This window comes from Agelaius tricolor, unplaced genomic scaffold (assembly GCF_023055355.1).
Source record: "Agelaius tricolor isolate 1412-34295 unplaced genomic scaffold, bAgeTri1.0.p SCAF_17, whole genome shotgun sequence".
NCBI lineage: Eukaryota > Metazoa > Chordata > Aves > Passeriformes > Icteridae > Agelaius > Agelaius tricolor.
In genome coordinates, this window is record NW_027269277.1 from 9,793,879 (window position 1) to 9,807,116 (window position 13,238).

At 36.6% G+C, this 13,238-nt stretch overlaps 1 protein-coding gene across 7 annotated transcripts in view; it reads right to left on the bottom strand.

Moving 5' to 3' along the window:
- Window positions 1-351: 351 nt before the first annotated feature.
- The window catches only part of THOC2 (THO complex subunit 2), a 49,565-nt gene continuing 36,678 nt past the window's right edge, over window positions 352-13,238 (bottom strand). Inside the window, exons 29-39 of one of the 7 annotated variants that reach the window (XM_071442412.1) lie at window positions 12,641-12,825; window positions 12,242-12,344; window positions 11,436-11,872; window positions 10,514-10,572; window positions 8,991-9,107; window positions 4,868-5,005; window positions 4,450-4,519; window positions 4,214-4,371; window positions 3,516-3,592; window positions 3,367-3,414; window positions 352-1,214 (exon numbers count right to left, since the gene is read on the bottom strand). In XM_071442412.1, the coding sequence (XP_071298513.1) occupies window positions 3,387-3,414; window positions 3,516-3,592; window positions 4,214-4,371; window positions 4,450-4,519; window positions 4,868-5,005; window positions 8,991-9,107; window positions 10,514-10,572; window positions 11,436-11,872; window positions 12,242-12,344; window positions 12,641-12,825 (1,372 nt within the window). In that variant the 3' untranslated portion in view covers window positions 352-1,214; window positions 3,367-3,386. Of the gene's footprint in view, window positions 1,215-3,366; window positions 3,415-3,515; window positions 3,593-4,213; window positions 4,372-4,449; window positions 4,520-4,866; window positions 5,006-8,990; window positions 9,108-9,690; window positions 10,573-11,435; window positions 11,873-12,241; window positions 12,348-12,640; window positions 12,826-13,238 lie in introns of those variants that run through there. The other 6 variants (XM_071442411.1, XM_071442415.1, XM_071442414.1 and 3 more) reach the window with 6 other exon arrangements.

Below are 13,238 nucleotides of genomic sequence, written 5' to 3' on the forward strand. Positions count from 1 at the left end.
ACACCACAACAAACCAAAACCCCAAAATATTCAAGAGACAAGTCCCTATGTTTAATAGTATCAATATTTGATAGAAAAATGAGATTTTAATGGCATTTGGACAAGGGACAAACGGCTCAAAAGAAAGGTGAAACTTGGCTGAATGCAGGAAGGCAAACCCAGAGCTCCTGGAAACCACTGGACAAGGGCAGCACATCTGTCACTGCACAGCAGGCACCACAGTCCACAACCAGCCCCTGGCATCTAAAAAAGGGCAGGGACAGAGGGTCAGGAACCATCCCCGCCCTGATTCCAACTAACATCCAATTTTCATAGTCCAGAGAAGTAATAAAGTGACCACACAGAGAATGATTTACGACCCATTGAGAAAACTATTGTTTATTTAGAAAAAAGGTTACACTGGTAGAATTTAGCAGATAAAAAAATTCTTTTTTTTTCTTTTTTTAAAAATGTCATTGTGAAATTTTCAGACTAAAGTTCAGCAATACAAAGCTCCTGTAGCTGTAACTGAAACTTAATTTATTTCAGTTTTGAAGAGAGCATTTCCAATCAATCTAAAAACAACATGACAAACAAAAGGTGTGACAAGGGACAACTGAGCACAGGTTTAGATTGGGATGGGACAGGGTTCATTCATTGTTTTTTTAAACAAGTCAACGTTATACACAATATACAAATATTCCCTAAGCATTGCATGAAAACAGTGCTCCCACTTAACTTTGTTTTTTTTTAGTTACCGATATTAAAAACAGGCCAAGTAATAAATAAAAACTGAGTTTAAATGAGGTAAATCCAAAAAGGTTCAATAACTGTTTATTTGTGGTTTTCAAACATCTAAAAGAATGCAATTTCAAATTGAAAGAATTACTACACTCAGGCAGTATTTTTGACAAACTAAAGTGGAACTATGTACACATGAAACCTCATTTGCACTATGGCAACTGTTTGTTTGCAGCACATTGTGCTAAAATATGGAATAGGTAACACTTTCAGCCAGGTACTGAAAATAAATGTATAAGAAACTAAGCAACAAGTTAAAAATACAGTAATGTACAACTTAACAATTAAGTCCTTAGCATGGGGAAATAAAGCAGAGAACTGAATAATTTAAGGAGATGCAGATGGGTCCTCTTCATTCACAATTTTCTGTGCAATCTATAGTCTGGAAAATACATTTCTGGTCACAGCTGGATATCTTCCCATTTCAATGTCACCTGCAACAAAGGTGTACATAATTAGAATTAGATGTTCAAATGAACACTGATCTCACAACTTTACATTTTATTCCATTCACAACTCAAAGAATGAGGGGGGAATAAAACTATTTTTATCATTCCCTAACTGTAGCTCATTCCACAGCAAGAAGTACATTACTGTGAACACTGCCCTGTAAGTAGTGAAATGCTAATTTAAACATACAAATAGCAAACAAGTAGTCACTTGTGAGGGTAGAAACTCCTTCAGAAGTGCAACCCCCTCAAAATCTTACTATCTCTAAATTAGGCAAGAAATAAATGCAGCCAATCAGACACTGTACATTAAGGAGAACGATATCAAAGATTTAGCAGGAGCACAGGATGAGATTCCACAACTGTGCTGCTATACAAAGCACTTTTTCATACTGCACTATGCACACAGTGGGGTGCTGTCAGTGTTCCAGGCCAGAAGCTCCAGCCCATTACACAGCTGGATGTGAATTCCACAGTACAACTGACATTTACCTGAGCACTTGTTATTTACACTCAGCAGAACATAGTTGTGCTTTTTTAACTAATGACTTTATATCCTTAAATCCTCACTCTGTATTGAATTGCTAGTCAAGACAAAACTTTGTATTTTATTATTAAAGAAGCTATAAGTGCTCAGTAGTGAACTTCATTTACCAAGACTGCCTTTTTCCTTCTGCTCCAAAGCAGCATTTAAAAGAATAGGGAACAAGGTGGGATTCCTCTATAGTGATCAGATAATAACAGCTATGAAGGAAAAAGAGCCATGAAAATTCCAGCAAATTCTTCCCAGAGAATGCTCATAATTTTCAGTTTAGAAAATATTCACAGAAATATCTTCCATTATTTCAAGCAGATAAAAAGAAATTGTACTAAGAAGCAATAACCTGAACTCCCATCTTTTTACCACCAAAGAGCATCTGGTATCAGCACAAACTTTGTTACCCAAACCCCCTCACTTAGGTGCCCTCAACTGCCATGGCTGAATGAGTCCTGACACCAAATGGAACACAAGATCCTTTTTCAAATAAGCCCCCTTTGCTCTGAGGTCACAATCCAGGAGTGGAGACTTTTCTCAGACATTCAAAAAAATTTTTTTTTCTTTTTTTCTTTTCCTTAAAGTGTAAAATTGTACACTGCCTTATGTATAAAGATTAACAGCAGTCTGTGACAGAAGTTGGATAAATCAGGTGAACTAATTTAAGTTCTCTGGGACACTTTCCTTCCCAAATAGCTGAAAACAGAACACTTTAAAACTCTTAAAATGGTTCAATGTAGAAGAGAAAAAATGCCTACCCTCATAACCATAATACAAAACTTAAGTGTCCACATAGCTCCACAGGTCTGAAAAAAGCCCCAACCACTCAGAGCCCCATCGACTACAAAGAAAATTGATTTTTCCAGAAGATCCAGTCTGAATAAGGGTTACTCAAAATACTCCAAAGTTCCTTTTCTTTCTTTAAATAGTCCATGTTTCCATGCCAAAGTTTTCCTTTATCCTGTTCCTCAGATCAGACCAGATAAAAGATTACGCAGAGACCATGAGCTGACCAACTGCACCATGCAGCATTGTGGTTTAAAAGCTACTGCTTTTGTTGAAGCAAGATGAAGATACAAAACTTGAGTTTGCTACATATTAGGCAAGATTTTGCTAAGTAACACACAGATTATCAGAATTGCATAAATCCACCTCTGCTTTTGTATGGTAACTTTTGTTAGAAAAAGCAACAAAGATGCAACTCCACCAACCACTGCTGACACACCACATCCTCTGCCTCTTCTTTTTCCAAAAAAACAAAATAATCTGAGCATCTATATCATCTCTGTGATGATGACAGGGAAATATTTTTCTCCTCAAGCAGTAATAAAAATTTAAAATACTAATAATATTTTAAAAATATAAATAATAATACTATTTTAAAAACCCAAGCTAAAACCACCCATACCCACAAAAATCCCCAAATAATGAAACACCATCAATCAAAAAAAAAAAATCCCCACAACACAACCAAAAACCCCCCAAAACACCACCCAACCATCCTGGCTGATTTTAGGGCTGTTTTGTCTGTATATCCATTACCAGTCAATAGGGCCCATGGGAGATACCAAATCAAAGAAATTAAATAACAAACATTTTTACCTTTCCTGAAAGAATCTTCATTATCTATGCTTGTCTGAAGATTTATGAGTAAATTTGTTGTTAAGGAAAAAAATATGTATTGTGCTACATATAATAAAAGGAAGCTCATTTGCAGAAATTTTCTGAAATATCAGTGTTTAAAAGGATATTGTTTCTTTTCTTCTTTCCCCCCAGTACTGTCCCGCTTTTCTTTCTTCTCTGTTTTTTCTTTATCATGTCTTGATTCCTTTAAAAATACACATATGGAGAATAGCTTATTATGGTACCCATTGTACAGGACATTTAGGAAGACTGTAACATTTAACATTATAACTGAACACAGCTAAAAAAAAAAAAAACACAAAACAATCACTCAAAATGACAGTACTGAGCTTCTGTGATTTCTGATATTATTTCATCTTTCTTATCCAGTTCCCTGGTTAGTGCCAGCAGCAGAGCTGCAAGTGGGAACCATAGTTTGGTGAATACAAATATAACTGCAACACACTTGCTTTCACCAAAAGAAGCTGTGCTGACACATGCATGTGGAAATCTGAATTACAGGCTAGTTTATATGTAAGTTAAGAGCAGTCTGCAAATATTTTAGATTATTCAGAACCTGTAAGTTCTGAATTTTCCTGGCTACTGCCAAAATGAACTAGTCCTCCAAACCATCCTGCTCCTGCAGGAAGTGACTGCTCAGATATTTAAAACCACAAGATCCCAGAAGTTTCAGAAGCGTTTTCTTACACATTCGCAGTGCATCTTTTAAATTTAGGCTATAAAGCAGCTATAAGTTTTAGGAAAAAAATACCAGCTTGTTCTGTGAGCAACAACAACAAACAAACAAGAGAAGAGGTTATTTTACCTTTTTGCTACCAGAGGAGCTCTTCTCCATCTTTTCTGCCTTGATTGAATCACCTTTCTCTTTTCCTGAAGACTTTGATTTGTTTTTCTCCTTCTCTTTTTCATTTAAGCGAGGGGAATCAGAAGGACTTTCACTTTTGCTATGTTTTGAAGAACCAGCTAAAAACAGAACACAAAGTTGTAATTCACAACAAGTAAAAGCCTGACAAACACTCACACAGGAAGGAAAATACATACTTGTGCCATTTTCCTCTTTGCGTCGTTTAGTTGAATCCTGGGGCACCTCTCGGTCACTGTTTGAATGATCCTGGCACCAAATACAATTATGCAGATGTTAGCAGACTAAAACATACTCCTGAACTAGCACCTGCTTGTATTCTTCTTTTGGAGAACTCATTTTTGAATACTTAGAATGTAACTGAGCTGTTACATCTCGTGTGAAGTTTCTGGAGATCAGTTTGGAGGGAGCAGAGGTTTGAAAACGTTACTGCAAACCAACCCTTGAAAGAGTAGCAGAAGAAAAAAGCCACCTCTGATATAGATCACTTCTGCTCAAATGGGCTGGACAGCCAATTATTACTGCAAGGGCTTGCAACAGAAAGCTTTCCAAGGACAAACCAACTGTCTAAACCAGTTCATTAAAAATGGCACCAACCCTTTTTCGATCTTTCCTGTCCTTTTCATCTTTCTTCTCTCTCTCTCTGGATCTCTCCCTTGACTTGTCCAAATCTTTCTTCTCCACTTCTCTCTCCTTACTCTTGGACAGTGTTGGAGTAGTGTGGTTTATGTAGTGCTGTTAAATTAAGGCAACATCACCAAATATTAATATGTATTCCTAGACATGTAAATAAAAAGAAGTCTTATTCTAACATCTCAGACCTAGATCAAATATTAAAGATAAATACTTTATTAACAAAACAGAGGGATTGAAGACATGTTCAAACTCGTAATCTATAATTTAACCTACAGCTTATTTACACAATTTACTCAATTCAAGAATATTTTCTCTTAACTGAAACATTTATATTAAATACACACAACACCAGGACTGTTGGATGCAAGAACACAAATCAGACACAGGGCTAAAGAAACAGGATATGGAGGTTACTGGACTAAATTAACACCTGCAGTCTTGCCCAGGAGGAATGAATGGAATCAACTGCTTAAACAAGCTATAATTCATTTTTAAAGAATAATCTTTATCAACAAAGTATTTAAGACAATACTTTGAATAACGTCTTTTAATCTAATTTCTAACCTTCAAATAAGAAAAACCAGCTAAACATAGAAAATAATTGTTCATTTCTCTAATATGTTCTAGATTGTTATTCCACTATCTCTTCTAACCAATTCTGGTAAGCTCCATAAAACAGGCAGCACATCTGTTATTATAAATATGGACACATTACAGTAATTATACGTGTCTTTTTCAAAACAATTATATAGTTAGATCTAAAAAATATTAAGAGCACATTTTAAATTAAAACCACTTTCCTTGGTATTTAAGTTACACCAGCACCAGATTTAAATCAGTATACTTCATTCTTTCCCCAGTTTCACAAGTTAATAATTTTATTTGGGGACAAAAACATCTTTACTAAAATATGCTCTGTATTTCTTTTTAGAGAGACACCCTACTTAAAAGGATACCAACAAAAGAGGGAAGTGGAAAATTAGTTTAAAACAATCAAGATAACACTTGAACCAAACCAATCAGTGTTTCAACTTTCAAAATTAAAGTAATCCCAAGGATCCTTCTCCAGTTTCAGTAAATGTTTAACTTACCAAAACCTGATGTTAGTGATTCTATGTTAAATGTCACACTGACAAAATTTAGGTCTCTTTCCCTTTATTTCACTGGAATTTTATTCTCCTATAACAGACTGAACCTTCAATACTTCTTGCACTAGGTATTTCTTTTTGCTTTTCGCTCACTCCTCTTTTCTTATTCAATTTCTTACAATGCCATTCCACAAGTAAATTTATTCCTGCTCTCTTCTTTGCTGACAATGACATGCAAATGTGTTTTCTCTAAACAGCCCCATTCAGTTGTCTCCTAGAGCTGCTTTCCACAGGGGAAAAAAGAACCTCATGGCTCTGCTTTCTCCTATTCCATTTCTTGTGTTCTCATGGCTGTTCATGACAGATTCCACTGCTCCTCTACCATTCCAATGCAGAGTTTTGGAAAACTACATCCATCCACCCCCATCTCCTTTACCAGAAGGACTTTATCAACTTGCTGCCAGCTGATGACATGTCAGATTTTGGGTGCTTTGGTGCAGTTTGTAACTTGGACAAATGCCAAAGCAAGAAAAAAAACAAACAAACCCTAACTCAAGTCTGGCACCATTCATTTTATAACCTGCAGTGTAAACCAGTATTTATTGTCTGGCTCCAGAAACTGAGCAAAGTCAGGAATAAAGAAAGTCTGTAAGCAGACAACAGCACTAGACTTTTAACTTTTAGTGGAAACTGAACTCATAAATCTTACAGGCATCTGAACATCCCATCCCTTCCCCAAATAAGTACATGGAAGTAAAGAACATTTAACTTGTCTTACACCATGTACAGGGAACATTATGATGAACTGCTTTAAGTCTGTTAGACGGCACTGAAGAGTGAGATTAGTTCATTAAGTGAGAAAGATTAGAAAAGAACATTTAGAAAAGAAAGGAATGGGTTGGACACCCCCCCAGTTTCCCAAACACTTAAAGAATAAATCCATTAAAAGGTCACACAACTGCAATACACTTCCAGCTAAGTCTACACAAACACATTACAGCTAGTTCTAAAACATAACTTTTCAAATTAACTAGAAAAATAAAGCTGTTTGCTGTTAATTTGATTACAAACAGTTCCACTGCCTGCTTAATTAAATCAATGTGCTAATAAGTAAAATAAATACTTTTAAATAAAACTTTAGCTTAAGGAATGAAAACATAAGCAAAATTTCAATTAACCAACTGAATCTTGACTCATACAGTAAGGAAGGGAAAAGTGAGCTTTTACAGATTCCCATATACCACCCTTCAGGCAGAGGTAAGCTCAAGACAAATACTATACTTTTCTAATTAAGAAAAATTACATATACCAGATATGTTGATGATTTATGAAAGTATCTAGATTCAATCTACAGACACTGTAGTTTCATCCATGGTAAGACTAAAGGATGTTTCCCATATACACTATCCCCATAATCAGATACAGTTGGTATTGGAAAGATTCAATTAAAAACAAAAAATCCACCTGCAATGTCCATTAAAGAATCACAGCTATTTTAGCTATTTTGACTTAAAATGTACAAAGTGTTCTGAACACTTTCCATAAAGCTAACTACAACTAAACAACAGTGTAAATACAGAATATGGAAATCCATAACACATTTTAAAATTAAGTGTATATAAGTAATCCTAGGTAAACCCAAAAAGTGTCCAAAAAGTCCACATGGTCAGCATTTTCCCGGGGATAAACCTTTGCACAGTTTAGTTACACTCTGGTTCCTATTATGTAACCAAAGACTGTAACAGCAACTTTAGAAGATTTGTCACATCCCCTGATGTATCAGCAGGTGTGCAGTGCCTGTGACTGTTACCGTATCACAGTTACAATGTGCTTGAGTTCTAAAAAGAGCAACAAAATAGTTACAGAATCTGTCTAAAATACAACATTCTCAGTCTGGTTAGGCCACACCCAGAACACCCTGCTCAGTTTGGGTCCCTGCTGTACAAGAAGGATGTGGACAGGCTGGAGATGGTGCACAGAAGGGTCACAAAGGTCATCCCAGGCTTGGGAGGCCTGACCTGAGAGGGAAGGCAGGGTGAACAGGGTTTGCTCAGCCATGAGAAGGTTTAGGGGAGACCTCAGCACCATGTGTCAGTATTTAAAGGGTGGCTACCAAGGGAGATGCCCTTTTAACATGGAAAAATAATGGGTAATGGATACAAGTTATTCCTGGGAAGATTCCAATTGGACACAAGAGGGAAACACTTCACACCAAGAACAATCAGCCATTGGAGTATTTCCTCAGGGAAGTGATGGATTCCCCAACCTTGGGCACTTGGAAGATGTGGCTAGACAGGGTGCTGGGCCAGCCTGCCTATACCACGTTTTTGCCAAAAAGCCTGGACTAGCTGAGCCTTGAAGCCTCTTCCAACCTGGGATTCTGATTCTATGAACCCTTGAGAGCATTCCCTTCTCCTAAGATAATGAAACTGAAGGGAATTTACAGGAAGCAAATATGTAGAGATGATAATTCGGGAGGCTGTCTGTAATGCTTAGAAACACAATACTGTAGTACTAGAACATGAATACAGTTGTAAGGGGAAAGAGTATCAATATTCCAGAGGCATGTCAAATATTCTTTAACTACTGTTCTTTAATTGGTATATTCAAAACCCCTCAAACAATTCTAAGAACTATTTTAGCTACTCCATTAGCTCTTCAGCCAAACAAATGGCTTAATCATAAGGACATTTCTGTGTATTCAAAAATTTTAGAGAGGAATAGAAGAGACACTGACATATGACATCTCTTCAAAATATTGACAGAAAGGTAAATTCAGGGGATTTTTGTTACATTGCTTCTATATTATACACCATCTCTCCTGTACAGAGGATTTACACACCAGGACAAAAAAACTCCATCCCTCTATTACTATGCCAGTATTTACTGGAGTGCAATTTGAATTTCTGATGGGAGTTTGCCATAAGAGCAAAAGATAACTTCTCTCTGCAACAAAACATGAAAATAAACTTGGCTGGTTTCTAAAAGATTCAAACCTTTGCTGAAGATTCCTTGAGTTCGTTGAGGTTGTCCTGTAGAAAATGAACGGAGATGACACGTGAGCTGGAATAGTTTTCAGAAACCAGAGGGACTTTGGGAAGCATGGCCGTGCCCTTGAAACAAAAAACAGCTACTCCTTCTGGAATAAATCTTATGTTAATACCATACTTTGAATAAAGCTAGAAACTGAAATACTTTTTTAAAAGAAAGAGGGGGGGAGGGAAGACAGTCCTTATCTATTCTCTAGACTTTGCTGTTAAATAAACTACAAAATAATCTAATTTTTCCTAAAACAATGAAAACACACTCTCCTGGCTAGACAAAAATATAAAGTAGTCAACTCTAAATATAGCTGAACAAGAGGTGAAACAGGTTTTAAATACTTGTAAACCTGTATCTTCTCCACTTTCAGTTAAATGTGGTAGAAGTCACTCTAGAATGACCTTACACTGCTATTTATAAAAAATGTCATCACTGAGTAGTTATCACTGTCACCTGTTTCCTCAAAACTAATAAAAGCTATTTGAATTCTCCAAAATTAAGTTAAATATTTCAAGTAAATTTTACATAGAAAAAGATGTAATTTGAAAAAAAAAAGAAAAAAGAGAAGAGCTTGTTCTAAAGCTGGTAAGATGGTGAAGTTTAAAGACCCACATAATCCATCACAGTGCTCTCGATGAAGTATTGGTAACTTACAGTTTTAAATGTTCAACGTACTGCAAATTCAAAGATTCCATGAACATAGATGGTTTAGAAATAATATAAATATGGAGCAAGGAATGGCTACCCTGAGTCTTCAAGTAGGCTACGCCCATGGTTTTGTGCTGCGCTTGAGTGCTTGGGGTTTCTCTTTGCTGGGTAGGAGGCTTGGTGGCCACATCTGGTTTTATCGTAACGCAGGGCTCAACACGGTGGGAACCCATTGGAAATAAACAAACCTCGAAGGGAAGGTACAACAGAAGCTGCATGCGCACTGAATATACACAACTACAGGAGAACTGATCACCAAGGAGACTTTAAAATGGAACTCCTTTCAAGACTCCTCCTTAGAAGGCACATATCGGTATGATGCTCATCAAGAAGCCTGATGAATTCAGAGGTATCGTACATCCCGTATCATCCAGGAATCTTCAGTGCTATAGATTCTTCAAAGAAGTGCAGAAAAATATGCTCCACTCTGTTGCAAAGACTCATTTGCTTGTAGCTACCATTGCACTCCAAAAAAACTGACTGCTTAAAGCAATGAGGCACTTCTGTGTAAAAATTCTCTTGAAATTTCCAAACACTATTTTACAAAATTTGTGCTAGGTCCTTGAAGCATTATTTTGGTTAATTAAAAAATATTTTTATAGAAAAAAAGACAGTCCGCCAATAAAGAAAAGGAATGCATTTTCTAATGCAACATAAAACCTCCAGTGGTTCCAGTGTATACTTGGCACAAAACTTGAAGGAAGTCGAATACTGGCATCCCAAACTCGTGAGCCTAACATGGGTGCTGCCTTCCTCAGGCTATACTAACCTTTACTGTTGAGGAATGTGACGGAGAAGAATGTGTATCAACTTTGCGGCGTTTTTGTTCTGAGGAAAGAACAGAACAATGGCATTATTGAAACAGTTTAAAGAGTTTGAGAATCAAATAATATAACTTTCTGAAGTACCAACACAATTACAGCTAGATTTCTTACCACTATGTGAATTTTGTTTTCCTTAAGCTGTCTAGAGTTAGCAGCACACCTTGACCATCTTTATGAAAGTTGCAGCAAAAGCGTATTGTGAACAAACTGCTGCAAAATTATGCTCACTCCAAACTTCCATTTTATAGAAGTCAGCATCTGAATTTCAGAATTTCTATGAAGACCCTGAACAGGTGAACCCTATGAAAAGCATTACAGTTCTCCCTTATGGGGTTTGCCTTAAGCAGAACAAATATAAAACTCAACATTATAGCCTCAAATAATAACTTAACGATTTGCTCACCCTTAATGTAAGAGGGGACTGATAAAGCTTTCTGCATCCTTCTTAAGGATGTAAAGGCCAATATCTTTCATTTTCCTGTTTTCTTCCAATTCAAAGGTTGTCATGAAGCTCTCAAATTACATACAAAGTTTTTGCATTACACTTTTACAAAAGTTGCATCTCAGTTATACTAACATATTTTAATAAAAGACGATTTAGACTAACATTAAAAAAATGGCAGGCTTTGTGAGAACAGGCATTCACTGGAGATGTGTGACCTTCACACAATTCCCATAGTTTGCCTTTTGGAAAAACTCTGACCACCTTCTTTAACTATTGACTGTATTGAAAAGCCAGTGCCAAAATCTTATTTATTATGTAACTATTCTCTCTCAACTTCTCTAGCATTTTTTGACATTCAGTGATTTTCAAGTGACATATTCTATTTTTCTGGACAAGAACAGAAACTAAATATTCAAGCTTACCCCTTTCAGATTCTGATGTTTCTGATCGGGGAACAGGTGACTTCAAGGACCCAGCTACTGGCACCTTTTCTCCTCCTTTAGCATTTTCCTTGGATTTCATTTCCTTTGCTAGATCTCTTTCTCTGGATGGCTCCTTTTCTCTCTCCTTTTCTGCAGTTGACTTTGACTCAATGATGGTAACAACCGTCTTGGACTTTTCTTCTTTTGAAGCTTTTTCTTCTTTCTTCACCTTTTCCTTCTCTTTGTCAGATTTTGGCGTTTTCTCCTTGATCTCTCTTGCTTTCTCCTCTTTGTTTGCCCGTTCTTCCTTCGGTTTATCTTTCCCATCTTTCCCAAGTGCCTTCATCTCCGGAGTGGCAGCTGGAGTCTTGTCTTTCTTTTCTTTATCTTTTTCCTTCCCGCTTTTTTCTTTATCATCTTTCTCTTTAATAATTTTGCTGAATCAAAAAAAACCGGCCAATTAGCACGGATACAAAACACAGCTCTAGCTTTATCACAGAAGTTTTACTTCTGAATGTTTGACAAAATTTCCTGGAGCAGACAGTCTAAGATTTCAGATTTGCTGTTCCTTTATCACAACAGCAACGAGGAAATATTCTAATTTAACTTTTTGTAGCTAAAATGAAATGCATTTATCAGTAAAACTGTGTATTTTGAGAGAAATAATGTCATTTTTTAAACTTTAAAGAAATAGGAACTATTTACACAGAACCCAGAACTAGAATTAAAAGCCAGGTCATTTCCAAGTGTATTTCTGTGGCTTGGAAGGAAGAAAATAGAGAATGTGTAAGAATAGTTTTTCTCACCTATTAGATGCACTGTTTCCATTGCTTGTTGTCACCTTCGGTGTAGCGTTGACAGTTTTATTAATAACTTTCACCACACCCTGAGACTTCTCCTTTAGTTTATCTGCTTAAAAAAAGAAAGAACAGCTCTATTTCAACAAGTTAATCTATAACCTACTGGTTAAAATACAACAAGTAGCTGAGCATATTCATGTCAGGTCATATGTAGCTAACAGCTAAAACAGGCAGCAGATCCTGTCTCCCAAAACCAAGTAAAAATAAAGAACACACACTGATCCTATTTAGCATCACATTCATATTTTTTTCTTTTAGCTTAATGAGGCAAATTTTGAGAGAAGCCTGTAATGTCAGAAAAATTCTTCTAAAAAATAAACATATAATAATCATAGGTGTGTTTACCAGTCTCCTCAGTAGCGCCCTCTTCCAGTCTAACTGTATTTATTGTGAGAGACGTAGGCATCCCAGCACCACCTGGCCCATTTTGTACTGTTGCAGGTACAGCATTCCTGGCAGGTGGGTCTTTGTGGTGAAATTCATTTTCAGGTATCATGAAAGGCTTCCTACTTTTCAACTGTCCAGAATAGCTGCAAGTCGCACAGATTGTTAAATATGCACAAACATAAAGCAAAACATGGGTTGAATCTTAACTGTGGATCTAATCTAACAGTTCATCTGTTATTTATTTCACAGTTTTTCCTAACTGATACGCAGTTTCTTCCCCCTATATTGATGAGCTCAAAAGAAAAAGAAAAACAAACAAACCCACTAGACACAGAAGCAGCCCTACCTCCACATCCTCTTCTCACCACCACACACACACACACCCCTGGCCAAACACACAGAACAAACTGACTGCTGACAAAACTTCAAACTGTTCGGGCAACCTGAACTGCCCCTCAGGCATACAAGGATGATTCCACATTCGCCACAGGAAGATGTAACATGTAACTAAGCATTTTAGAATCATATGCACTTTCAATATCTAAACAGTCTTGCA